General features: G+C 37.3%; 1 protein-coding gene across 1 annotated transcript in view; it reads left to right on the top strand.

The window, feature by feature from the left end:
• The first annotated feature begins 1,076 nt into the window (after window positions 1–1,076).
• The window catches only part of LOC138697056 (cytochrome P450 4c3-like), a 58,829-nt gene continuing 32,570 nt past the window's right edge, over window positions 1,077–27,335 (top strand). Inside the window, exons 1-3 of the mRNA XM_069822651.1 lie at window positions 1,077–1,251; window positions 15,606–15,712; window positions 21,498–21,588. Of these exons, the coding sequence (XP_069678752.1) occupies window positions 1,077–1,251; window positions 15,606–15,712; window positions 21,498–21,588 (373 nt within the window). The remainder of the gene's footprint in view (window positions 1,252–15,605; window positions 15,713–21,497; window positions 21,589–27,335) is intronic.

Here is a 27,335-nt window from a genome sequence, read left to right as displayed (position 1 = left end):
GTCTAGGTAGGCAGTATCGTTCGCCATTTTTGTTCTTTGGTTGCCGAGCTACCAGACGAGGGATCTATTTGTCACACAGTTAAACATTATCATATCGTAGCTCCTATGATAATAAATCAAACGCACTGTAATACAGCAAATAATTGAGAGGCAAATAACGTCCTCGTGTGCTTTCTGCGAACGCCAACGAAAGAGCCAAAATGGCGGGAAATCGAAAAATCGAAAGATAATTGGGAGGACAAATTTAAAAGGTACGCAAAACGCGTCCTTGCAAGGGGTTGGGGACTGTACAAAACTAAATATGTGAGCTCCAAGCCTGTTGGCCACTAGTCTCACTCCGGGTTACGCTGCTCCACTGAAGGAGCTCTAGAAAATTTTGAAGGGGAAGCCGAAATTGGACGTAACCTCTTAGGTATCACATACGCGAGGGGGACTGAGATTTGATCAAGTGATCACGGAACGGGGCGAGGAGGAGATGGCTGGTGTTTGCCGTTAGGATGGCAAGACGCTGTCATCTGTTGTTCGATGACAAGGCATGTGAAGGCCGTCGGAAGAAGCGCCGTGAAATCTAAATCTGCAATTTGAGAGGTCCCTGTCCTTTCAAATTGCGACTAATTGAGTGACCTCGTATATTTAATAGACAATTTATAGGTTCTGAACAAGGGCATACGTCGTTTACAAGAAAGGGGATTGTATTAAGTATTTATCCAGCCTTAGGAAATGCGTAACATCTCCATCGGCGAATCACAAGACGCACGCGTTTAAATGTAGCCGACCTACAACGTGATTGGTTGCCGGAAATTAGAGCGACGGGACTATAGAGTGTGAGGTAACAGTCCTTCCGAGTCGGTTGCACGTCACATTTTTTACGCCATAAGTAAAGTCCACATTATGAAGTTTTCTACACTTCAGAAATGGTCCAATGAGATGAGATAACAACATTTAATCACTGCTCTGGATTTAACAAGGTTCAGAGGCGGAGCCTGTTTCTCTTGTGCGCGGGGAGGAGAGAATGAGGGAGAGGGGCGAATACAATATATATACAAGGCTGGATTGTTGCGACGCTCAATGGAATGATGTTGGACGTGATAGTGAATGCGGTGTGCCTGCTGGGCCTAAGTCTCGTGTTCGTGTTCGTGTTCGTGTTCGTGTGCCGACGGGCACGCTTCTGGATAGCCCTGAGCCGTGTGCCTGGTCCTCCGTCCCTGCCCCTTCTCGGAAATGCATTGCAGCTCACCGGGGAACAGGACGGTAAGTCACATGTCAGAAATTTCCCTCTAGTCGCAGTGGTAATCATTACGCGGCCCGCGGGCCGCATGCAGCTCTCGAAGACATGTATTGCAACTCTTGAACTAGTATTACTATTATTGGGTTCTTTTTCTGAGAATTATTTTTTTAATTTCCTGTAGTTTAATAGTTGGAAAAGCATCAGATAGAAACTGGACTATACGGACTTTGCTGTAAGTTTCACTGAGACACAAGGAGATGCACAATATCACCTTTACTTTTTAATTTCCCTTTAGAATATGCCATTAGGGAAGTTCAGGATAACATAGAGGGTTTGGAATTTAACGGGTTACATCAGCTTCTTGTCTATGCGGATGACGTGAATATGTTAGGAGAAAATCCACGAACGATTAGGGAAAACACAGAAATTTTACTTCAAGCAAGTAAAGCGATAGCTTTGGAAGTGAACCCTGAAAAGACAAAGTATATATATATTTTTTTTTTTAATTTTAGTAGGTTATTTTACGACGCTTTATCAACATCTTAGGTTATTTAGCGTCTGAATGAGATGAAGGTGATAATGCCGGTGAAATGAGTCCGGGCCCAACACCGAAAGTTACCCAGCATTTGCTCATATTAGGTTGAGGAAAAACCCCGGAAAAAACCTCAATCAGGTAACTTGCCCCGACCGGGAATCGAACCCGGGCCACCTGGTTTCGCGGCTAGACGCGCTGACCGTTACTCCACAGGTGTGGACGACAAAGTATATGATTACGTCTCGTGACCAGAATATTGTACGAAATGGAAATATAAAAATTGGAGATTTATCCTTCGGAGAAGTGGAAAAATTCAAATATCTTGTAGCAACAGTAAAAAATATAAATAACACTCGGGAGGAAATTAAACGCAGAATAAATATGGGAAATGTCCTAGATGTTTACGTACTCACCACATAGCTGAGCCGAATATTGAAATTAAAATATAAACTTATTCTTTTTGGATGCCTTGTAATCTGGGCGTCGCTATCTATGTATTAGAAAAGCAATATTTTCTTCTTTTTTCCATCCATAATGTGATACAGTTTTCACTAAAATCGTCTTTGGCCTGAATGTTGATAATTCGGCGAAGGTTTGCATATATTTTTTTAATGTGTAAACTTTACTTACTTATGGCTTTTAAGGAACCCGGAGGTTCATTGCCGCCCTCACATAAACCCGTCATCGGTCCCTATCCTAAGCAAGATTAATCCAGTCTCTACCATCATATCCCACCTCCCTCAAATCCATTTTAATATTATCTTCCCACCTACGTCTCGGCCTCCTCAAAGGTCTTTCTCCCTCCGGCCTCCCAACTAACACTCTATATGCATTTCTGTATTCGCCCATACGTGCTACATGCCCTGCCCATCTCAAACATCTGGATTTAATGTTCCTAATTATGTCGGATGAAGAATACAATGCGTGCAGTTCTGCGTTGTGTAACTTTCTCCATTCTCCTGTAACTTCACCCCTCTTAGCCCCAAATATTTTCCTACGAACCTTATTCTCATACACGTTAATTTCTGTTCTTCTCTCAAAACGAGAGTCCAAGTTTCACAGCCATACAGAACAACCGGTAATATAACTGTCTTATAAATTCTTACTTTCAGATTTTTTGACAACAGACTGGTTGACAAAAGCTTCTCAACCGAATAATAACAGGCATTTCCCATATTTATTCTGCGTTTAATATGCTCCCGAGTGTCATTTATATTTGTTACTGTTGCTCCAAGATATTTGAATTTTTGCACCTCTTCGAAGGATAAATCTCCAATTTGTATAGTTCCATTTCGTACAATATTCTCGTCACGAGACATAATCATATACTTTGTCTTTTCGGGATTTACTTCCAAACCTATCGCTTTACTTGCTTCAAGTAGAATTTCTGTCTTTTCTCTAATCGCTTGTGAATTTTCTCCTAACATATTCACGTCATCCTCATAAACAAGAAGCTGATGTAACCCGTTCAATTCCAAACCCTCTGTGTTATCCTGAACTTTCCTAATGGCATATTCAGAAATAAGTTAAAAAGCAAAGACGATAGTGCATCTCCCTGCTTTAGCCCGCAGTGAATTGGAAAAGCATCAGATAGAAACTGGCCTATACGGACTCTGGTGTAAGTTTCACTAAGACACATTTTAATTAATCGAACTAGTTTCTTGGGGATACTAAATTCAATAAATATTATATAAAACTTCTCTCTTAACCGAGTCATTTGCCTTTTTTAAATCTATGAATAACTGATGTACTGTATCCTTAATATTTGTCGAATACAAAAATTCTTATCAATAGTATATCTATTACGCTTAAAACCACACAGATGATCCCCAATTATTTCATCTACATATGGAATTAATAATCTCAAAAGGATATAGGACGTCAACAAATGTGATATTTCTCGAAAGTCACCACAGTTAAACTTATCCCCCTTTCTTTTTTTATTTTATTAGGTTATTTTACGACGCTTTATCAACAGCTTAGGTTATTTAGCATCTGAATGAGATGAAGGTGATAATGCCGGTGAAATGAGTCCGGGGTCCAACACCGAAAGTTACCCAGCATTTGCTCATATTGGGTTGAGGGAAAACCCCGGAAAAAACCTCAACCAGGCAACTTGCCCCGACCGGGAATCGAACCCGGGCCACCTGGTTTCACGGCTATACGCTCTAACCGTTACTCCACAGGTGTGGACTCCCCCTTTCTTAAAAATAGGTACAATTATGGACTCCTTCCATTGTTCTGGTACAATTTCCTTTTCCCAAATAGCAAGTACAAGTTTATAAATTTCGCTATATAATGCGCTTCCATCCTCTTGTATTAATTCTGCTGGAATTTGATCGATACCTGGAGACTTGTACTTTTTCTGATTTTCTATCGCAATTTCGACTTAAGTAAGTGTGGGTTCGGGTATAAGTGGCTCAGCAGTTTGTATTTGAATTTCGTCCTGATCCTTTCTATTTGGCCTATGTATGTTTAGTAGTTGTCAAAAATAGTTTTTCCATCTGTTCAGGATTGATTGAGAATCTGCAAGCAAGTCACCATTCTCATCCTTCATCACATTTACTCTTGCCTGATAAACTTCAATTTAAAAAAATCGTACATATCATCTCGTACCACTTAATATTTCCAGCAGTTGAAGGAATCGTTATGCAAGACAAAGAAAAAAAAACAGATGCACAAAAATGACAATAATTATCTACACGCGAAGAATTTTTTGCATCCTACGGATGGTTGGAGAAATTACACTTTGCCGCTTACGCAAAGATGTTATGCAAGAATAACATGATAATTCTGTACGTTGGGCTGACTAGACTTGGCTGTATCAGGGACACGTCCGTTGATTTAGGCATTCTTTGACACATTATGCACCCTATATATGCGACGATTGTTCAAGTCCGATAGGTAAGTGGCATTCGTGAATCCAATTCTGATAGGTGGGTCATCCTGCCTCAGACTCTAATACAGCCAGGTACCGCTTCGCGGGCGACTAGCCTGATAACCCACATGAGCCCAGAGTCCCAAACCCTTCCTGTCATCGTCGGCTGGCAGATGGGCCATCCTGCCTCGGACCATGATAGAACCACAGTGCGGCCACGTTAACATTCAATCGCAGGAGGGAAGGTAAGAGCGACCGAGCAGAGTGGTCGAGGACAAAATGGTTGGCAAGGAATGTAGGAGAGCAGACCGTTACTTCACAAGGTCGTCTGTGATGATGGTTTGCCTCTCACTGCGCTCCTCGTCATGCACTTTTTGGCGTCCTGCTGAAAATTGTCTACAGCAGCAACGCACCATCTGCTTGCTCATGACGTTAGGCCCATAGACCTGGCACAGCTGACGATAAATTTCAATCGTCGCTGTGCCCTTTGCATTCAAAAACTTTATCACTGATCGCACTTCACACGCGGCGGGAGCTGGAATAGGAGCGTCCATTTTCAACCAATGAAACGAAGTTACTGAGAGCACTCGGGAAGTTCCGCTAGCGCATGCGCCATGCCAGGACATTAAGGCTGGTTCACAATAAACGAAAACGAAAACGGTAAAATTGTTAAAATGTGTACATTTAAATGTGAGCATTCACAATTAACGAAAAGTTTGCCGGAGCCCGGGATCGGGAACGGAGAGTTGGCCAAGTTTCAACTTTGGCGTTCACGTTTCCGATCACAGCCCACTAGATTCATTCTATTGCCATCTAAAAGCTATTTTGTCGTCGTATATTTTGTAGCAAGAAGACCGTGACATAACCTATGCATTATTTTGTTCTGTGCTGTGCATCATGGAGCAAGTTTTATTTGATGAGATTCTAATATTGAGTGTTGAGGAAAATCCTCACGTTTACGATAAGCGGCGCGCCTCGTATAAAGATGAGAAAATGAAGTTGAATACGTGGCTTTCAATAGCTGCATCTTTGAACACCGATCGGAAGCGAATCATATTTTATTACTGTATTGGTTGTATTACACACTACACATTCATGCTTCAATTCAATAACTACTGTTGTGTTCATTTTTGTTCTATTACAAATGTTTCTTTAATTATTTTACGTTATGGTAGACTTAAAATAGGTTGTGATAATAAAGATGCATGGGCATATTTATAGTACCGTACCTAATGAAATGTTTCAGTTGAAATTTCGAAGGTGGTTAACCTGTGTTTATGTTGGCTGATGTACTCATGAGAGAACGCCATTGGTCAATTATACACAAATAACATCAGAATGCGTAATATGGACTTTACATATCGTTATTGACATATATATATATATATATATATATATATATATGCATAGTCGTCTACGTTCTCGGTTTATTGTGAATCAAAAATTTTCATATTCACGTCCTCTGCTTCTTGTTTTCATTCTGGTTCTCGTTCCCGGTTTAGCCTTTACTCTATCACGTACACGCAGTCGCTTCGCGCAACATATGGTTTGCTAGCTGTGGGACGAGTGGGAAAGTTACTTTATGGATGCGCCTCGTACTACTACGTCTGCTGCTGATGACTTGATGAACGATTAATAATAATAATTATTATTATTATTATTATTATTATTATTATTATTATTATTATTATTATTATTATTATTATTATTACTATTAGACTTCGTGGAATTGCCACGAGAATCGTAAGGTTTACTACGCACGCGGTATAGACTGTATGCAAAGGATGGAGTAAGCCTCTGATGTAAACACTGAGCAGTATACTGCGGTTATAATGAAACTTGTATCCTGCATTCAAGAAATATAATGAATGATCATTGAAGTAGGAAATGTCTAAACTTGTAAGTACACAATTATTTTGTAGTGAGATATATTAACTCTTAAAATTTAATGTAATATACTCACATCATCCTTGAATATGTGCATTGCCGTGAAAAGTTACATACATTTTGAGCGACTGCAAAGTGAACCTCCTCCGATGGTCACTCAAACAGTTTTTATATTGGGAAAATGTACGTTCAACATCACATGATGTAATAGGTGCACATTTGAAGAACGGAAAGTCACTACTTTTTAGTACACAAACTTCAGACATCTTGTCGTGACCTGATAGTACATAATTTATAATACGAAGTTGTGAGTAGGCAGAATTTTTAGCAATAATGTTTCTCAACTTACATTTCACTTTTCATGAAATTAGTGAATTGTTATTTTGGATAACGGTTTGTGGTACTTTATACACTATATTAAGGGCTTCTGAGAGTTGTAGTTTAGACGATTCTAACAGGGTGATGCTTTTGTACACGATTTTTAAATTAGAATCAATGAACAGAATATCTTCCAATTGCTGTCCTGAAGACAATGATTTTACATCTGCAACAGCGGAACTGTCTGTGCTATCCAATGCATCAAGTACCTCCATTATTTTGCCGTAATGTTTTGCATAATGATTAACAGCATCTAACCACGTTTTCCAACGGGTCAAGACTGGCTGCGGGGGTAAGGGTATTCCAGGGCCAATTGTTTGGAAAAGCAACACTCTCATTGTAGTATGTTTGATTGAATTCTTGTCTGCGCTGAACAAATGATAAGCTTTGACTATTCCAACCACAGTAATGCAAAAACGAGTGCTTACATAGGTATACATTAGCTGTAGCTGCTCTATCTATTTGGACCGGTCACATATCTTAACATGAACTGCTTATACTACGAGACCGCGAGGTCGCTCACCTCTTCTATACTACCGTACATCGGCAACCTGATTGCATGCTGCGTGTGGCAATTCAACGAAGTCTAACTATTATTATTATGTCATACCTTATTAAGCCTAATGTACATTTAAGTTAGAAGCAGATGATTCGCTATCAGAATCGAAGTCGCTCTCGGAATCCAGCCCACCAAGATTAATGGCAAGTTACTTAATTTCGTCATCCATAAAGTGATCGCGTTCCCAAGAACCACTTTCGAGTCGTTTTACATGAGTCACAGCGTTTTTCCACTCGTCTACTGTTATACTTGACACGGCTTGTATTGTGCGATTTCTTATTTCAGCTGCACGCTGATCCACGTTACGATTCGCAGTTCTCCGTTTTATAAAACTCCAGATGTACTCGATGGCGTTTAGGTTGCAATGATACGGAGGTAGTCTTATAGTTTCATGTCCATACATTTCGAAAATAGAGTCTACGCGGTACTTCGGTAATGGGCGTCGAACCCGCACAAGATCCACTAATTCTACCTTCTTCATGTCGGCTTCGTAAGCAATATGATATTGTGGCGCCATGCTGGAATATTCTGGTCGCGTCAGGGAGTTGCGCGCGCATCTAGCGAGAAGGAAGGCGCGGGGAAACGGAAACTCGAGCTTCGGTAGGGGCTGTAGCGCTGTACGGAGCGAGGGAAGGAGAAGGCTGCGGTGACGTCGCGGAATGGAGAGAACAAGGGAAACATCTAGAAGCGTATTCCTCTCGAAGATTCCAGAAGTTATGGTGTAATAAATAAAAGTGCTAGTTGTCTTCAGAAGAGTTAGTCTTCGGAAGCCAGTCAGTTTTCAAGTCTTGTCTTGGACAGCGGCGAGCAAGGAGGACCTGAGTTCGACGTCCAGTGAACTTGAACAGTGAGCTAGAAGAACTAGGCAAGGCAAGCGAACTGTGAACTGAGAACTGACAGTTTTGTTCTGCACATAGTGCATTGTGAACATTAATTGAAATTAGGAGTACATTGTTGTCCTTCTCAATAATACACGTCGTGTATTGCCATTGTCGTCGTGTGGAGTGCAATAACGACTATTGTGTTGCTGTGTTGAGTAGAATACCCATTGTTGTAGGGTGGATTATTAAGAATAAAAGTCACATTGTTGTCGGGTGTGTAGTATTTTAAAGGAGAAAAAAAAGTTACAATATCCAGGCAAGCTTGAATTTTTGCTTTTCTCGACGCCATTATTGGAGGTTTATCATACGGCACGGAATGATATGGAGCATTATCCAAAACAATGAGACACTTCGGAATTTATATGATGGTAACTTTCTTGTGTGTACAATGAGACAGTTTGGCGGGAGATTTGGAATAAGCATTTCTCGGATCCACTTTGAAAAATTCTCAAAATTCATTTCGTCGTGGTAATCGCCACTCTTAGTCTTCGATTTGAAGATTAGAAATGGTTCACGAACAAACCCTCCTTCACTGTCAGCAAAAACAGTTATCCAGTTTTGTCTGACACGCGTTCTTTAACGCACCATCCGCTGTATTGTCTTGCCAACATTTGCTCACAGTGTAAGGAGGGTGAATCCACGTCTCATCCAGAAATATCACTGTTTTCTTGTTCTCACTCGCATTGTCATTTTTCTTTATTCTTCTAAGATATTTTGTCCTCCATCCCTTTCCATTAAAAATAATCTATTCTTGCATTTCTAAAATTTAAATCCAATATGCCGAAGCAATTTGCGCAAGAATTCTCGTTCTTCAAGAAAGTTACTTTCACTTTTTAGAGAGACTAACACATTTTTTTTTAAGTTGGCACCTTTTTCTTCACCGCACAATAATTGTGAACTGTTTCCAGTACTCCACATAAATCGAAGTCATCGATATCTATTTTCTTGTAACTGCATTTTCGTTTCTTAGCCGGGGATTCTAGTTTGTGACCAGCAATATCCGCTAATTTCGATTATTTTCTGATTTTACATATTGTGGATTCGGATTTCCCAGTAAGAGCAGCAGCGCGTTTAGTCGAATTTTCGATAGGACCTTTAACTGTTCCGCAAGAATTTTCTGCATCACAATACTTTATCACTTTTGTAATGATCTCACGGACCTCGCTGTGAATAGTTGCTTTCACTTTCGAAGACATTGCACAATAGTTATCGCTTACAAAATCACGTAAATAGCGCACTACACTCACTGCGCAGCCTGTACGTCTACCGGTCTACCCACTAGCTCAGGGATGCGATGCTTACTAGTAATTCGGAGCGTGAGCTTTTTTAAGCTCTCTCCATGTCAAACGTCGTTACGAAACACAACTAAAACACGGATATAGACATTATCCTGGAGAAGAAAGAAATTGATTTCAGACAAGACATCACAGGTGCAACTGTTTAAAGGGACACTGTGGTGAAATAATGCTGAAAAGTTATGAAAATTCACAATTTTTGTTTTGTATGATCCTTATTATATTTGAGACTGTTTAAAATAATCTAACCATATAATCAAGAGTGGCCAAATATACGGTGCGTGGGTTGTGAGAAATGTTTTTTTTTTTTTTTTTTTTTTTTGTCATTTTAATGCTGTTTTCTCGACTTAAAATTTTAAGTAGTTTATTGCATAAAAAGTTCCTTGCACAACAGTTATTGTCATATTGGTCTGAAACTTCTCACAGAGGTCAACTAAATGTTGGTAAATAAAATTTAATTAGGATTTGTATGAGATATTAATATTAAGTTCCTTCGGGAAATATTCATATTGCACTTAGATTAAATATGCTATAATGGTAAATTCATAAACTAAAATTTATTGTGTCTCCCTATTTAGACTGAGATCAAAAAGCTAATTCATTTTTATTCCCATAACTATTTTCAAAATTTTAGCAAATATGAACTAAAAATTTCTAAAACTTTGACGCAAGGAGCCTTTTTAATGAAGTCAACATAAAATGTATTTTTAAAGGTATAATTTAAAAACTATTAGACCTAATAGCACCAAATTCTGTCCAAATGATAATATTTTAAATCTGTTTATGCAGTTTAAATGTCACAAATTTTGGAGGGAAATTGTGGACGTTTTAAAATTCATACGTGTCCCCGTAAATGATTGACTCCAAAAATTACGATGGCTCTTCAATAGCATAATTTAATGAATTTGCTTTTCCGCGTTATGTGCATCTTACAAATCACTCTAAGAAAACTCATTACATAATCACGACTGGAGAGTGTGGACTATATTTTCACAATCACACAATCAATATACATCATTTCAATCATATTGTCATTATTTTTAAACACATGCTCAAAAGTACCTACAGATCACATACATCAAGTAGGCAGATCCTATTAGATCCTCCTAACTAATGAAGTGAAGTATTTACAGAATAAACAACTGTTTTTAACAAGAAAAGGGTTTACAAACAATTAACTTTTTCTCTCCTCTTTTTGTTCTTAAAACCCCTTTCCTTTGTTTATAGACTATATGTGCATGTATATTAAATAATTATTAGATAGCCGCCAGAAATTTAGTAACGCAAGTTATTGTAATAATTACTCTCTTCATTCGATGCGTATGCATGTGCATCCCTGTTGTCTACGTTACGACGCTATGTAGTGCATGCGCTATGCGCTCGTGATCAAGGTCGAGCTCTTCTAACGTGATTAGGAGCTAATATCGTCTGATCACTGCACCTACTGTCGATGACACAGCTCATCTACCCTGAACCTTGGGGGAAGTTAGGGGTGTTGTTTAGAGGGGTGTGAGGCTAACTTTGGAGCAAGCGGCTGGCTAACGGTACTTTTGGTGTGGATACCCTCTGCTTAATCCACTTTCTATTTTCTAAAAAAAAAAAAAAAAAAAAAAACATTTCTCACTCTTCATTTGTACTTGGAAGACGAAGGTGAACGTTTGCTTAATAGAATTGCTGGTGTAAATATATATTGAAAGTTAAGACGTAGCAATATAACTTTCATGTGTAGTGTACTCCATAGTAACGTGGCGCGGAATTGGTAAATCAATATTATTATAATGCATGCTACATTGTATTTCTAACTTTCTCTCCATCCACTACTAGTGCGAAACTACTACCCCAACTCCGCATTCCTTCCAGGACAGATGAACTACGTCACTGACAGTAGCTTATCTGGGATCAACAGAGCATCCATTGAACTTAAGTGGAGTGTCCTCTTATCTTCTCTCTCGTCGTCTGTGTCAGTTCGCATACTTTCCGCAATTTTCGTTAATGTGGTCGCATAGTAGGTCCCGTCCGTATACGAGTAGGTGATGAGCCCCAAGCACTTCCTGTCATCGTCGGCTACCAGGTGGGCCATCCTGCCCAAGCCTTTGATAGAGCTAGGTCCTGTCCACATACAACTAGCATGGTAAGCCCCAAGCACTTCCTGTCATCGTCGGCTAGCAGGTGGGCCATCCTGCCTCAGCCTTTGATAGAGCTAGGTCCCGTCCAAATACAAGTAGCATGGCGAGCCCCAAGCACTTCCTGTCATCGTCGGCTAGCGGGTGGGCCATCCTGCCTCAGCCTTTGATACAGCTAGGTCCCGTCCACTTACAAGTAGCATGATGAGCCCCAAGCACTTCCTGTCATCGTTGGCTAGCAGGTTCGCCATTCTGCCTCAGCCTTTGATAGAGCTAGGTCCCGTCCACATACAAGTAGCATGATGAGCCCCAAGCACTTCCTGTCATCGTTGGCTAGCAGGTTCGCCATTCTGCCTCAGCCTTTGATAGAGCTAGGTCCAGTCCACATACAAGTAGCATGATGAGTCCCAAGCACTTCCTGTCATCGTCGGCTGACAGATGGGCCATCCTGCCTCAGCCTTTGATAGAGCTAGGTCCAGTCCACATACAAGTAGCATGATGAGCCCCAAGCACTTCCTGTAATCGTCGACTGGCAGGTGGGCCATCCTGCCTCAGCCTTTGATAGAGCTAGGTCCCGTCCACATACAAGTAGCATGATGAGCCCCAAGCTCCGCTGCACCTGTTAGAAATAAATATAAAGTAATTACGTAATTAAAATAGGACGTTTGATCCAGGGAACATTCGTGTTTGTTAGAAGGATAAATCGTTTAATATGTTACTTAATTGAAATTGTATTTAAATAATTAAATTGCGATCATTTTGGTCCAGAGACCACTCATTTGGTGCAATGACAATTCCTTTAACATGTTTCTTATTTGTTATTACACGCAACTATAGTTTAATGAAGATTGACATATCATTTAGTTTTATTGTGTATACTTTATATTACTTGCTATATGGTTCCATTGAATTATGATAATAACTTAATTTTAACCCTTTTTTTTTCTACGTCTTCAGTAAATGGCGCTTGGCCCACTATGGTTCTGAAACTTTCAAATAACTTAAACAGTGATACAGCATAAACAGTGATATGTAATTATATTTCTTTCTTTCGAAAATGTAAGAATTCACGATCTCCTATGTACCATTGCTATGGAATGAATAAATGTGTTTTTTCTTCCTACTCAAAAATTTTATATTTTGCACATGGGAATTACTGCAGGAACAACAACGCTACAATCTGAGGCGGCGGTGAAAACGTATTGTATTATTATTTTAAAAGTCTATCAGACCTACCAAATTTTGCATAGAATAAAACTTATCGGAAATCATTTTTAAAGAAACTTTTGTTATGTAACATTTTTCACAAAAAAACAATAATAAGCGAGATATTTCGATTTAACTCAGGCCCCGTTAAATGAAGTATTTTGAATGTCATATAGCCTAAAATCTAAATTACAACGAACTTAACTTATATTTCAATTTTCATCGAAATCCGTTCAGCCATTATCGCGTGAAAAGGTAACAAACAGACAGACAGACATACAAACAAAAATTTCAAAAAAGCGATTTTCGGTCTCAGGATGAATAATTTATACATGTTAACACCAATTCTTTTTTGAAAAGGGAAAATTACCAGAAAATTTTTGGCTACATATTTATTATTATATTATATTATATTATATTATATTATATTATATTATATTATATTATATTATATTATATTATATTATATTATATTATATTATATTATATATTATATTATATTATATAAAAAGTGCGTTGATAACGGATGTACTCCGATAAGAAAGTTTTTAATTTGTTGTGGGGGCTCTTGAATCTCAGAAGCAACAACCTTTACAACAGCGCAACATAATCTGCTTGGCTCATTACCCAATTTTTTTTTGCATTGCATTTATTGCATATAGTCTATTTTATGTATTTTAACACGATTCAATTGAGCATAGTTAAAATTTGAATTATAAAATAATGGATTGCTAAGCTAACGTACTATTACTGCATACTAAATCAATACACTCTCGTTGTTCATTAATTCTCTGAGATTAAAATGTGTGTACATAAATATTATTTTAAGAAATACAGAAAACGAATGTACAAAAAAGCCTATCAAATTTTCTGTGCATAGGAATAGTTTAATAGCTTTCGATTGTTGCTGTCCAAGGCCCCTTTTTCGATTGTTGTTGCCCAAGGCCCCCTATAGACGAAGTCATTTGTTATTTCATTGCACCGTCTTAGATGGCGTTATTTTAATTTTAAAACTCATTTATCTCATTAAATATCAGTCCTATCAAAATTTTGTAAAGAATAACACTTATCGGAAATTATTTTTAAAGAAACATTTGTTATGTAACATTTTTCACAAAAATCAATAATAAGCGAGATATTTCGATTTATTTAATTCAGGCCCCCCTTATAACCCCCCTTTTAAATAAAGTATTTTGAATGCCATATAGACTAAAATCTAAGTTACAACGAACTTAATTTATATTCCAATTTTCATATAAATCGGTTCAGCCATTATCGCGTGAAAAGGTAACAAACATACAGACAGACATACAAACAAAAATTTCAAAAATGCGATTTTCGGTTTCAGGGTGGTTAATTATATATGTTAGGACCAATTATTTTTGGAAAATCGAAAATTACCAGAAAATTTTCGGCTACAGATTTATTATTAGTATAGATGTAATATGTTTACCATTTACTGTAATAGTATTAAAATATTTACGCAGTACTGTGAAATGTCAAGAATTCATCTACAGAATAGAAAGTGTGAGATATTAAGTATTTTCTTAGTTTTGCCTTAAATAATGCAGGGTTTTGGCTATGATTCTCTATTGAACATTTTATCGCCATGTAACGTGCTCCCCTTTGATAGCATGATAAATTTGACGATGGCGTATGAAAATCATTTTTTCTGCGGGTATTTATAACATGTACGGCTGAATTAGTCGGAAAATTTTCTTTATTACATAAGAGGAAATTTATTATAGAGTATATGTACTGACTTGATAAGATCAGAATCTCTAATTTTTTTAAATAATCTACATGATTCTCTATTATTCTAATGGCTCTTTTTTGTAATGAGAATATATTTTTATTATCTGCAGAATTTCCCCAAAATATTATTCCGTAGGACATAATGGAATGAAAATAGGCGAAATATATTGTCTTTAAGATACTGCTGTACAGAAATTGTTGTAACGACCTAATTGCGAAGCATGCTGAGCTAAGTTTGGGGTTATTTCTTTAATATGATTTTTTCAATGTAATGTATTATTAATATGTAAACCAAGAAATTCGGTTGTTGATGTTTCTAGTAGATGTTTCACGATCAGACGTGCTAACTGCTACTCCACTACATGTCACATCTGAAAATTAGTAATAGTTATTCTGAAACACCTTGTATATATAATCCATATACCCAATATTTACAATACTGATGTGTGGAAAATATCGAGGCACATTAAATAGAAAATGAAGTGAGACGGACCACGTCGGAAACAATGATGCACAAATTTCTGCTTCCACGGTACCACGAATGACGTCAGAGTAAACTTATCACTTCAAAAGTAACCATTTTTGTCTTATAGCTCAAGCATAGACGTTTCAAGTAAAAAGAAACTCCTTTTAACAGGGCAGATTACCCATATTTCCCTTTTCCATGTTGCCACTGTATTTGACTCCAAAGTACAGCATAAGACAACAGCAAACCAATGCACCATACGATTTCTCCAAGAGACCAAATCCTTTGAACTGCACATATGTCACACTGTGACAAAAAAGATTCTGCCTGGTATGTAACACCCGAGTCCTCAAATATGGAGCAATAAGAAGAGTATTTTCGTTAATAAGTTGATTAAATTTTTTCAATTTCCAGAATTCTTCCGATTCATGTGCAGATGTGCGGAAAAATACGGTGACATTTTCCGTTTGTGGATTGGAACAAGAGTTTTCATCTTCCTGTACCGAGCTGAAGCTATTCAGGTACCAAAATACTTTGCTATCTATCATCATTATCGCTAATGTCACCATCATCGTTAACATTACATCATCATCATTAGAGCCCGGATGTTTAGGCATTTATTTTGGTTAAAATAGGCAGGCATACAGGCACTAAAATAGTACAAATAGGCAGTGAAACAGGCATTTAATATTCATGAAAACAGGCAAAAAATAGACAAGTAATAAACTATCCCATACGGTACTCACTTTCCTTGGTTACATGTCACAACAAGATGCTTTTTTTTTAAGTTGTCAACTGCCATAGTGAGCCGCCTGTCAGAGAGAAGGTTTCTCATGGTGGAAAAAGATCTTTCTACTTCTACTGAAGTGATTGAAGCAAACGTAAAACAACTTATTTCAGAAGGACTGTCTCTACTTTCTTTCAGAGATCAGGAAAAATCGACTGTGTATTGTCTCAAAAAGAGAGGTGTGAGAAGGGATTAGAGATTTCAAAGTACGCGTGACTTGTGCGTGCAAGCGACAACAGTAACGGGACCTGGAGACTTGCTTTTAATACTTCCCTCATCCCCTTTCTTTCGCTGGTAAACCCCGAAGTGACCTGAACACTGAGGGTTATACTGTTCAAACATCTTTGTTAAGTGACATAAAAGATGGAATCGGTAGGGGAGAAAAGTTTACGACTTCTTGGAAACATATGTATTGTTGGAGAATAAGATTCTCAGCAAATATTTGTGTGAGGTGAATATATATTTTTAATTTGTACAACCGTTCTTTTTTGTTTTTTTGGTATAAATTATGTGCGGTTTAATTTAAATGCTTTAAAAATATATAAAATGTACAATAACGACGTAAAAAGACTAAAAAAAGGCATTTAACCTTAAAATAGGCAACGAGAGCTAAAATAGGCAAAAAAGGCAAAATAAAAATTAGGCCTATCGTCCCCAAAATGTGTGGAAATCTGTTTATCTCTAATAGGTCTTTCTTACATACACTCGGTTTAAAAAAGGCATTTTGCCTAACATTCGGGCTCTAATCATCATCACTGAATCCATTTGACGCCAGTTACACTGAGAAAATGTTATATAAATTTTCAAATCATATTTGGAATTAGTTAGTAATTAGAGATGAGAAGTTCTGGAGAAAAATAAAGTTTTGGTGCAGAAGTAATGCTAGCTGTCCGGATGAAAGGTATCATTCAGAACTGCTGCTTTGAGCGTAGTGCTGTTATCGAGCGTTGGTGAAATTGGTGATAGCGAGACAGTATTTTCGGCGAAATTACAAGATTTCGCCATTGATTGCCTGACATTTGCTTTACAGTTGGAGAAATTCTCGACAAAAAATCAACCAGATACTCAGACGTAAGTGATATTCGAAACTATACTCGAAACGCACACTCTTAATCCGGATATTAATTATTTATCCCCGAGATACGCCACTGACCGAAATGATACTCAAGTATTAGAATAACGAAACATTTTATGCTAGATATCAAACCTATTTTTTGTCGTACGGGTTTTATTCGCTGGTAGATTATTTTTCCATGTATGGTGGGTCCCTATCACCACGGCATGGCGCGTCCTCAGGTTGCGGATAGAGGAGACGGCCTCCAGATATGGAGGGTAGCTGCGAATATATTGAATAAGCAGTCGTGGACAGCCGATAAGGGGTGGTCCTCCAGCTTGGGGGTTGGGCGAAGGGCTAACAACCCATCACCGTAAAAAACAGCTTGTTACGAATTCCTACAGTAAGCCTCGGAATAGGACTGATTCTCTGGCACGACCACAGCAAAGGAATAAGGTTTTGAGATTTGGCACTTGGAACGTAACTAGTCTTTATAGAACAGGAGGGGTAACATTAGTAGCAAAAGAACTAGCTAGATATAGAATAGACTTCGTAGGAGTACAAGAGGTTAGGTTAGATGGGAATGGCATATCACAAATAGGAGATTACTTGTTGTATTATGGGGAAGGAAACAATAATCACCAATTAGGAACAGGATTCTTTGTACATAAAAGAATAAAATCAGCAGTAAAAAAGGTCGAATTTATCAGTGACAGGTTATCATATTTAGTACTTAAGGGTAGATGGTGCGACATCATAGTTATAAATGCTCACGCCCCTACAGAAGAGAAAGACGACTATATAAAGGATAGCTTCTATGAGGAATTGGAACATACTTTTGATCAGTTCCCTAGATATCATTTGAAAATTTTATTGGGGGATTTCAACGCTAAAGTAGGACGGGAGGATATTTTTAGACCAACTATTGGAAAAGAGAGCCTACACGCAATTAGTAGTGACAATGGAGTTAGATTAGTCAACTTTGCCACATCGAAAAATTTAATTGTCAAAAGTACAACATTCCCCCATAAGGATATACATAAATATACTTGGACTTCTCCAGATGGATTGACACACAACCAAATAGATCACATCTTGATAGATAAACGGAGACATACTAGTATAGTAGATATTCGAACTTTCAGGGGTGCAGACTGTAATTCTGACCATTATTTGGTGATTGGAGAATTAAGAGAAAGATTATCAGTAGCCAAGCGAGTAGAGCAACAAGTTAATATTACTAAATTCAATATTTTGAAATTAAAGGACGAGGAAGCTAAGCAAAATTATCAGGTCGAAATTTCGAATAGGTTTGCCACTTTAGAAAGTTCCGACGAAGTTGAGAAAGAATTAGATGTTAATAGCGTGTGGGAAAATATCAGAGATAGTATCAAAATTGCAGCTGAGCAGAGCATAGGTTATTATGAAACTAAGAAAAAGAAACCGTGGTTTGATGAAGATTGTTGCATGGTAGTAGAAAGAAGGAAACAGGCAAAATTGAAATTCTACAGGATCCAGTTGAGGAGAAGAGAGATAATTATTTCAATGAAAGATGGGAAGCAAGTCGTACACTTAGGAATAAAAAGAGAGGTTACTTGAAGGAAAAACTGAATGAGGTAGAAACAAATAGTAAGAATAAAAACATTCGAGATTTATATAAGGGTATAAAGGAATTTAAGAACGGATATCAGCCAAGGGTAAACGTGATCAAGGATGAGAATGGTGACTTGCTTGCAGACTCTCCATCAATCCTAAACAGATGGAAAAACTATTTTGCGCAACTACTAAATATACATAGGCCAAATAGAAATGATCGGGACGAAATTGAAATACAAACTGCTGAGCCATTTATACCCGAACCCACGCTTTCAGAAGTCGAAATTGCGATAGAAAATCTGAAAAAGTACAAGTCTTCAGGTATCGATCAAATTCCAGCAGAATTAATACAAGAGGGTGGAAGTGCATTATATAGCGAAATTTATAAACTTGTACTTGCTATTTGGGAAAAGGAAATTGTACCAGAACAATGGAAGGAGTCCATAATTGTACCTATTTTTAAAAAGGGGGACAAAACCAACTGTGGTAACTTTCGAGGAATATCACTTTTGTTGACGTCGTACAAAATTTTGTCCAATATTCTTTTGAGGAGATTAACTCCGTACGTAGATGAAATTATTGGGGATCATCAGTGCGGTTTTCGGCGTAATAGATCGACTATTGATCAGATTTTTTGTATTCGGCAGATAATGGAGAAAAAATGGGAGTATAAGGGTACAGTACATCAGTTATTCATAGATTTCAAAAAGGCTTATGACTCGGTTAAGAGGAAAGTATTATATGATATTCTTATTGAATTTGGTATTCCCAAGAAACTAGTTCGATTAATTAAAATGTGTCTCAGTGAAACATACAGCAGAGTCCGTATAATCAGTTTCTATCTGATGCTTTTCCAATTCACTGCGGACTAAAGCAGGGAGATGCACTATCACCTTTACTTTTTAACTTCGCTTTAGAATATGCCATTAGGAAAGTTCAGGATAACAGGCAGGGTTTGGAATTGAACGGGCTACATCAGCTTCTTGTCTATGCAGATGACGTGAATATGTTAGGAGAAAATACACAAACGGTTAGGGAAAACACGGAAATTTTACTTGAAGCAAGTAAAGCGATCGGTTTGGAAGTAAATCCCGAAAAGACAAAGTATATGATTATGTCTCGTGACGGGAATATTGTACGAAATGGAAATATAAATATTGGAGATTTATCCTTCGAAGAGGTGGAAAAATTCAAATATCTTGGAGCAACAGTAACAAATATAAATGACACTCGGGAGGAAATTAAACGCAGAATAAATATGGGAAATGCGTGTTATTATTCGGTTGAGAAGCTCTTATCATCCAGTCTGCTGTCCAAAAATCTGAAAGTTAGAATTTATAAAACAGTTATATTACCGGTTCTTCTATATGGCTGTGAAACTTGGACTCTCACTCTGAGAGAGGAACATAGGTTAAGGGTGTTTGAGAATAAGGTGCTTAGGAAAATATTTGGGGCTAAGCGGGATGAAGTTACAGGAGAATGGAGAAAGTTACACAACACAGAACTGCACGCATTGTATTCTTCACCTGACATAATTAGGAACTTGAAATCGAGACGTTTGAGATGGGCAGGGCATGTAGCACGTATGGGCGAATCCAGAAATGCATATAGAGTGTTAGTTGGGAGACCGGAGGGAAAAAGACCTTTAGGGAGGCCGAGACGTAGATGGGAGGATAATATTAAAATGGATTTGAGGGAGGTGGGGTATGATGATAGAGACTGGCTTAATCTTGCACAGGATAGGGACCGATGGCGGGCTTATGTGAGGGCGGCAATGAACCTTCGGGTTCCTTAAAAGCCATTTGTAAGTAAGTAAGTAAGGTAGATTATTTTTAAGTCTTGATAGCATATTGTTCCCTTTATACGAAATACGAAATACGAAAAGCCTGAAATCCCATAAGGGCAACGGCCTCCTACAGGAGTGTAGGGTGAGCTGAAGGTCTACTACACTTGGGGAGCCAGTCCAAGAGAGCTTACACTATACACCTACAAACTAAACACATAAACAAATTATACTAACTAAACATGAAAAACAATACAGACTAAACACATAAATTATGCGAACTAAATATCCACACAAAAATATGCAAACTGAACACATAAATTATAATCTGAACACAACTGTCCACACTAAACACACGATAAAAGAAAAAGAAAAAAATTGCACGAACTGAACACATACATAATCTTAACTCACACACAAACTAAATACACAAAAACCTATACCAATTGCACACATAAATTGTACAGCCTAAACACCCATACTATCTAAACTAAACGCACAAAAACGATACAATTGAACACAAAAATTATACTAACGAAATACATGAACTATACCAACTACACATGGAGTCAAACTATCCAAACTAAAACACACAAAACCATACAATTGAACACAAAAATTATATTAAATACCTGAACTATACCAACTACATACGGAGTCAAACTATCCAAACTAAAACACACAAAACCATACAAATGAACACAAAAATTATACTAACTAAATACCTGAACTATACCAACTACACACGGAGTCAAACTATCCAAACTAAAACACACAAAACCATACAAATGAACACAAAAATTATACTAACTAAATACATGAACTATACCAACTACACACGGAGTCAAACTATCCAAACTAAAACACACAAAACCATACAATTGAACACAAAAATTATACTATATACCTGAACTATACCAACTACATACGGAGTCAAACTATCCAAACTAAAACACACAAAACCATACAACTGAACACAAAAATTATACTAACTAAATACATGAACTATACCAACTATACACGGAATCAAACTAACCAAACTGACACACACAAAATCTCTGCCTTTTCTTGTGAATTTGTTTACAGCCCATACTGAACTCCAGCGTGCACATCGACAAGAGCTATGAATACAGTTTTCTACTGCCATGGATCAGGACTGGATTGCTTACGAGTTCTGGTAAGTAGAGATGATGTCATCAGAAGGGCTGGAAGTTTGCACACCTACCCTATGAAGTTAACTACGTCGCGTGTTATGTAAGTTGTGTTGTTTACATCAACTCAGGGTAGTGCAGGGACTTCTACAGAGCACTGCCATACTTGAATCAAAATATTGCTCGGTATAATAGTGTGACTAAAACAAGTAGTGTACAACACAAATATACGAAAGCGACTTACTTCATTCTATTCTTTGTAGAAAATGGTGATACATTCTAAATAATTGTGTACTTTAAGTGTCACTAATTTTGTTGCAATGTACAACTATGGATGTTTTTGAATGTACTTCACTCCCACTCCTTCTACTAATGAATTTCCAACTGTCCTCCACACAGAACGAAGGTCGCATATAATAAACAGTACTGAGTTAGTGAGTATAGTATGTTCCAGAAATATGTTCGCGTTTTCCAGTGACGAAAGAGCTTTCAATATTGAATCATATTTTCGCACAGGTACTGTCGTCTGTTTGCCTACGTCGCATCCTGATTTCCCCCACCTGCTTTTGCTCGCCTCTCTGTAAATTCGTGTTGTTATTTTTTTCCCAAGTTGTTATTTTTTTCTCCTCTCTCTTCTTCTTCTTCTTTTTTTTTCTCTTTTCTTTTTTTTATTGTCTTGATATATTACTTAACCGTTTGTGTTTGTATGCCATTTAGTACGACTTTGGTAAGCAACATTTTATGCCTTGTAAACCATATGTATTCTCCTATTAGTATATTAACTGTATAATATATCTCAAGTGAATTAATCGTCGAATTTATCTCGGGCATTTTAGGTCTTATAAATTTTGTGTGTGTGTGTGTGTGTGCGCGCGTGCGTGCGTGTGTGTGTGCGTGCGTGCGTGCGTGCGTGTGTATATATATATTCCCCTTATGTTATGTTACTGATTTTGATTATGTGTAATTTTCTACTTTATTTTATATATTACATAACCGATCTTAACTATTTGTAATTTTATATTATGTAACTGATCTCGACTATTGTAATTTTCTACTATATTTTATGTAATTTCTAAGGTATTTTCTTTTGTGTTGTTTTGTAATTAAAAATTTTGTATTTCATGTATATTATTGAAACCTGGTTGAGTGGCCTCATGGCCTTAACTCTGCCAGGCAAACTACTACTACTACTACTACTACTACTTACTACCCACTACTTACTACTTACTACCCACTACCCACCACTACTACCACTACCTAACACTACTACCACTACCACTACCACCACTACCACTACCACTACCACTACCACCACCACCACCACCACCACCACTACCACTACCACTACTACTACTACTACTACTACTACTGCTACTACTATTCTAGTGGCTGGGCTGCCTTAGCTCTTTTCTGAAAACATTAATTTCTGTTAGGAATTGGACGTCTATGTAATATTATACAACTGTTTAAAATAACTGAAATAAAAGGGCCTCGTTAAGTAATTAACTATCACGTGATTTCCCCCCTTTCTACGATCCTGCAACATAACCACTTGAGCGGACAGTAGATAGCATGTCTGAGTAATTTTATCTGCGCGGGTCGGGCAGAAGTGAAGATTGAATTTACAGTACGTAAGATACGTACTCTTTTATAGAATAGGTACAGAATTATTTCAACATGAGTTACTACTAAGAAGGGCAAATTGGTAATTGGAATTAGATGCAATAATCTATAGTGCGATAATATACACAAAAAAACTGAAGCCTGTATCGAAATGGACGACCACCATTTTCAAAAATGTGTTTAAATATCCGTATTATGATTATTTTTCAATTTAACTTCATTCTGTATATTGTACGCTAATGTACTGTAGAAAGTATAATATACACTGCATAATTAATACATTCGCATGGATAACTCATTTCTTGAGTACAAACACTTATTGTTAATACTGTACTGTATTTTGATTAAAAACACCTAATGAAAATTATCAAACTCAAAATCGTGATGTTTCCTAGTTTACGTAAATGGATGAACTACTTTTCTTCCCTCCTATACCTAGTAAAGTGATTTGTTTGTATTTTACGCCAGTATCATCGAACTCCAGTCGTGGAAGGGGGTAGCAAACAGTTCTCAAGTGTTAATCCAAAGGTATAGCCAGGTTAATATAAAAAATGTTAGTAAAAATAAAATTATATCCCTGTACATTCGTAAATTGTCAAATATAAACCTGTTTCGATTGTCACTCAAACAAGAAAATGTTCTTTCAACAACACACGATGTTATCGGTGCGAATTTGAAATAGTTTTATTTATTATAACCTTGTACCTGTTCCTTACTTAGTTCATATTGCACTTCATAGGGTTCCGAATATGTATGATTTTTTAAGGACACTCTTCAGTTTTAATTCAACCCTTTTATTGTTACCAACAACTGAGCGTATAGAATTTATGCTCGACCATGCCAAAATGTACTAATTATACACCTGGTAGCAGTCCTTTAATGCATGTCATTAAAGTACACCTACTCATTAAAGTACAGGTCTTCACCAATTATAACTCAGATTACATGTGTTCAGCCAATGACAAGTCAGCTTTGTACCGTTATAAAACCGCAAGTATCGATTATTCTCGGATATGCAATGGAAAGAGAATTAGCGAAAAGTCACGGAGGCTGGAAATCCAATACTGTCGCAGAAGGTTATGTTCTGTTACTATAATAATTAGCGTTAATTGTAAATAATATTCAAATAAATTGGTCATCTCGTTTTTCAATGTCGAATTCAATAATCAAGGTTATAATATTATCAAGTTTAACGGGACTACGTCAAGGTCAATGACATTATTGTTCCTTTGAAAAAATCAATACTTTCGAGTCTGCGCACATCTCACAATTCACGGCCTAGAACAAGGTCACTTCCGATCTTGTCAGATACAAATAAAATGTATACATCTGAATACCGGTAATTTCAAGTTAGAAATATGGTCGAGCATAAAAAGTCGTATGAAACTCGCCTATAATGGTAATTAAGAAGCTCGTATGAAAATTATGAAACTCGCTTGCGCTCGTTTCATAAATATCCATACTCGATTCTTAATTACTATCATTATAGGCTCATTGCATAATGTACTATTAAAGTTGTTTCATAACACGAGAGTAAGTATTGTGTACGCATGGTTGTTGGAGTCGGCAATTTTCTAATCATATAGGGGAGAGTTTGGTAGTATCGGACATCGGGTAATATCGGACAGTATGTTTCTTTCATCTACCACCACATGGTAGTATCTAAATAACATGGTTACGTTTCTGTATGCGACATCACAGAAACGTAACCATGTCTTTCATGTACTATCATCTGTTTGTAGATGAAATAAACTCACTGTCCGATATTACCCGATGTCCGATACTACCCAACTCTCCCCTACTTTTCAATGAGGTATTTAAAATGTGGATTCCGAAGTATACAGAACGGAATATTCGCACAAATCAGCATCAGACACAAGTCATAATAAAAAGTGACCTGATCCGAAAACGATTCACTAAACAGTTTCTGATGCTCGATGTGTCTTTTAGAGTCACAATGCTTTTTGTAAATAACGACCCTTTTTAACTTTTATGCTTAACTTACACACTTTATATCATGATATGTTTTCGTCCTTGACTGAAAAATAGCCATCTCCGAACTCTGTTCCTTGAGATACGCGCAGCACAACCAGGCACCCCTGTTCTGAACCAATTAATAAATGCATCCCTTGGTGCAGAAATTCCTCATGTCCAATTATTGTCATTCTTCAGGAGAAGAAAAAAATGAATTAGTCTGAATGCAGAGTCAGAAATTGGAATTCATTTTAATCTATGTATAGTATATGGAAAGCACATGTTTTCTGTAAAGTGAGAGGCTTCCTGTTATTTTCAGCTCCAAGATTTAATGTATTAAACATGTTGGACATGAGGGGTTTCTGCTTCAAACACACACACAATTCAGTAAGAAAGTACATTGTATGCAAAAACCTTTACAAAATTATACAGTTCTGTATAATACAGGGACATCATTTTATTTTTACCAACATTTTTACTGTACCTGAGTTTTTTAATGTACTTCACTCCCACCCCTTCTACTAATGAAGTTCGAACTGTCCTCCACACAGAATCAAGGCTGCATATAGTAAACAGCACTGAGTTAGAGAGTACAGTACTTTCCAGAAATATGTTCGCGTTTTCCAGTGACGAAAGAGCTTTCAATATTGAATCATATTTTCGCACAGGTACTGTGCCTACGTCGCATTCCAATATCCTCCAACTGCTTCTGCTCGCCCCTCTGTAAAAGCTAGGCTGTCTTAGTTCTTTTCTGAAAACATTAATTTCTGTTAGGAATTGGACGTTTACGTAATATTATACAGCTGTTTGAAATAACTTAAATAAAAGGGTCTCGTAAAGTAATTAACTGTCACGTGATTTCCCCCCTTTCTACGATCCTGCGGCATAACCACTTGGACGGACAGTAGATAGCATGTCTGAGTAATTTTATCTGTGCGAATCGGGCAGAAGTGAAGATTGAATTTACAGTACGTAATGTACTCTTTTATAGAGTAGGTACAGAATTATTTCAACATGAGTTACTAGTACGAAAGACGAAACTGGCAATAGGGATTAGATGCAATAGTCTATAGTGCGATAATATGCACAAAAGAACTGAAGCCTGTATCGAAATGAACGGCCACCACTTTCAAAAATGTGTTTAAATATCCATATTATGATTATTTTTCAATTTAACTTCATTCTCTATATTGTACGCTAATGTGCTGTAGACAGTATAATATACACTGCATAATGAATTCGTTCGCATGGATAACTCAGTTCGTGAGTAAAAACACTTATTCTTAATACAGTACTGCATTTTGATTAAACAAAAACCTAATGGAAATTATCGAACTCAAAATCGCGATATTTCCTAGTTTACGTAAATGGATGAACTACTTTTCTTCCCCCCTATACCTAGTAAAGTGATTTGTTTATGTTTTACGTCAGTATCATCGAACTCCAGTCGTGGAAGGGGATAGGAAACGGTGTTTCCGGTTCTCTAACGGGTATAGACAGGTTAATATTAAAAATGTTAGTAAAAATAAAATGATGTCCCTGTATAACTTACATTATGTTTCTTGAGAGACACAAGTGGGTTTGGAATACAAATGTCCATAAAAGAATTGAATTTCTGGACAGTGAGGAAGGTAAGGCTCGAATCTTTTCAAATCGGCCATCTTTTTTGTCACTAATCCTTGCCACTTCAGAAGGGAAAGTTGGTTTTGATGGAAAATTTGGAATTAGGTTTTTTTCTGCAAGTCTGAAAGTATGTTCATGCAGCCCATCAATGAAATTTCGAGCTTTGCCCACACTAGTTTGTTTTCAATAGGAAAACTCCATAAACTATGAAATTGAAACATTCCGCTTCATCTCTCTAGGGACTTTTCTTCCTTGTAACTCCACAGATAGTACATTTTTCTTATAATGTGCTGGCCATCAAGATTTAAAATTGAGATTGCGAACAGATACCATGGATCCGAGAAGAGGGTAGATCATCACAGGGAGGAGCGCTCCTGTTCACGAGAACAGGATGCTGTAGCTGAATCGATAAAATGGCATGAAGAAGTGAATCATGTACAAACAGGAATGCAGTCCTAAGGAACTGAATTTTTGCAGAACACTTAAAGTACTCGTATATGTAGGTCTATTCTTGCCAGGACACAATGCGGTTTTCGGTAATGAACAAGCCGAT

Source organism: Periplaneta americana, chromosome 3 (assembly GCF_040183065.1).
Source record: "Periplaneta americana isolate PAMFEO1 chromosome 3, P.americana_PAMFEO1_priV1, whole genome shotgun sequence".
In the NCBI taxonomy this organism is placed as follows: domain Eukaryota; kingdom Metazoa; phylum Arthropoda; class Insecta; order Blattodea; family Blattidae; genus Periplaneta; species Periplaneta americana.
This window is presented reverse-complemented; position numbering and strand designations above follow the sequence as displayed.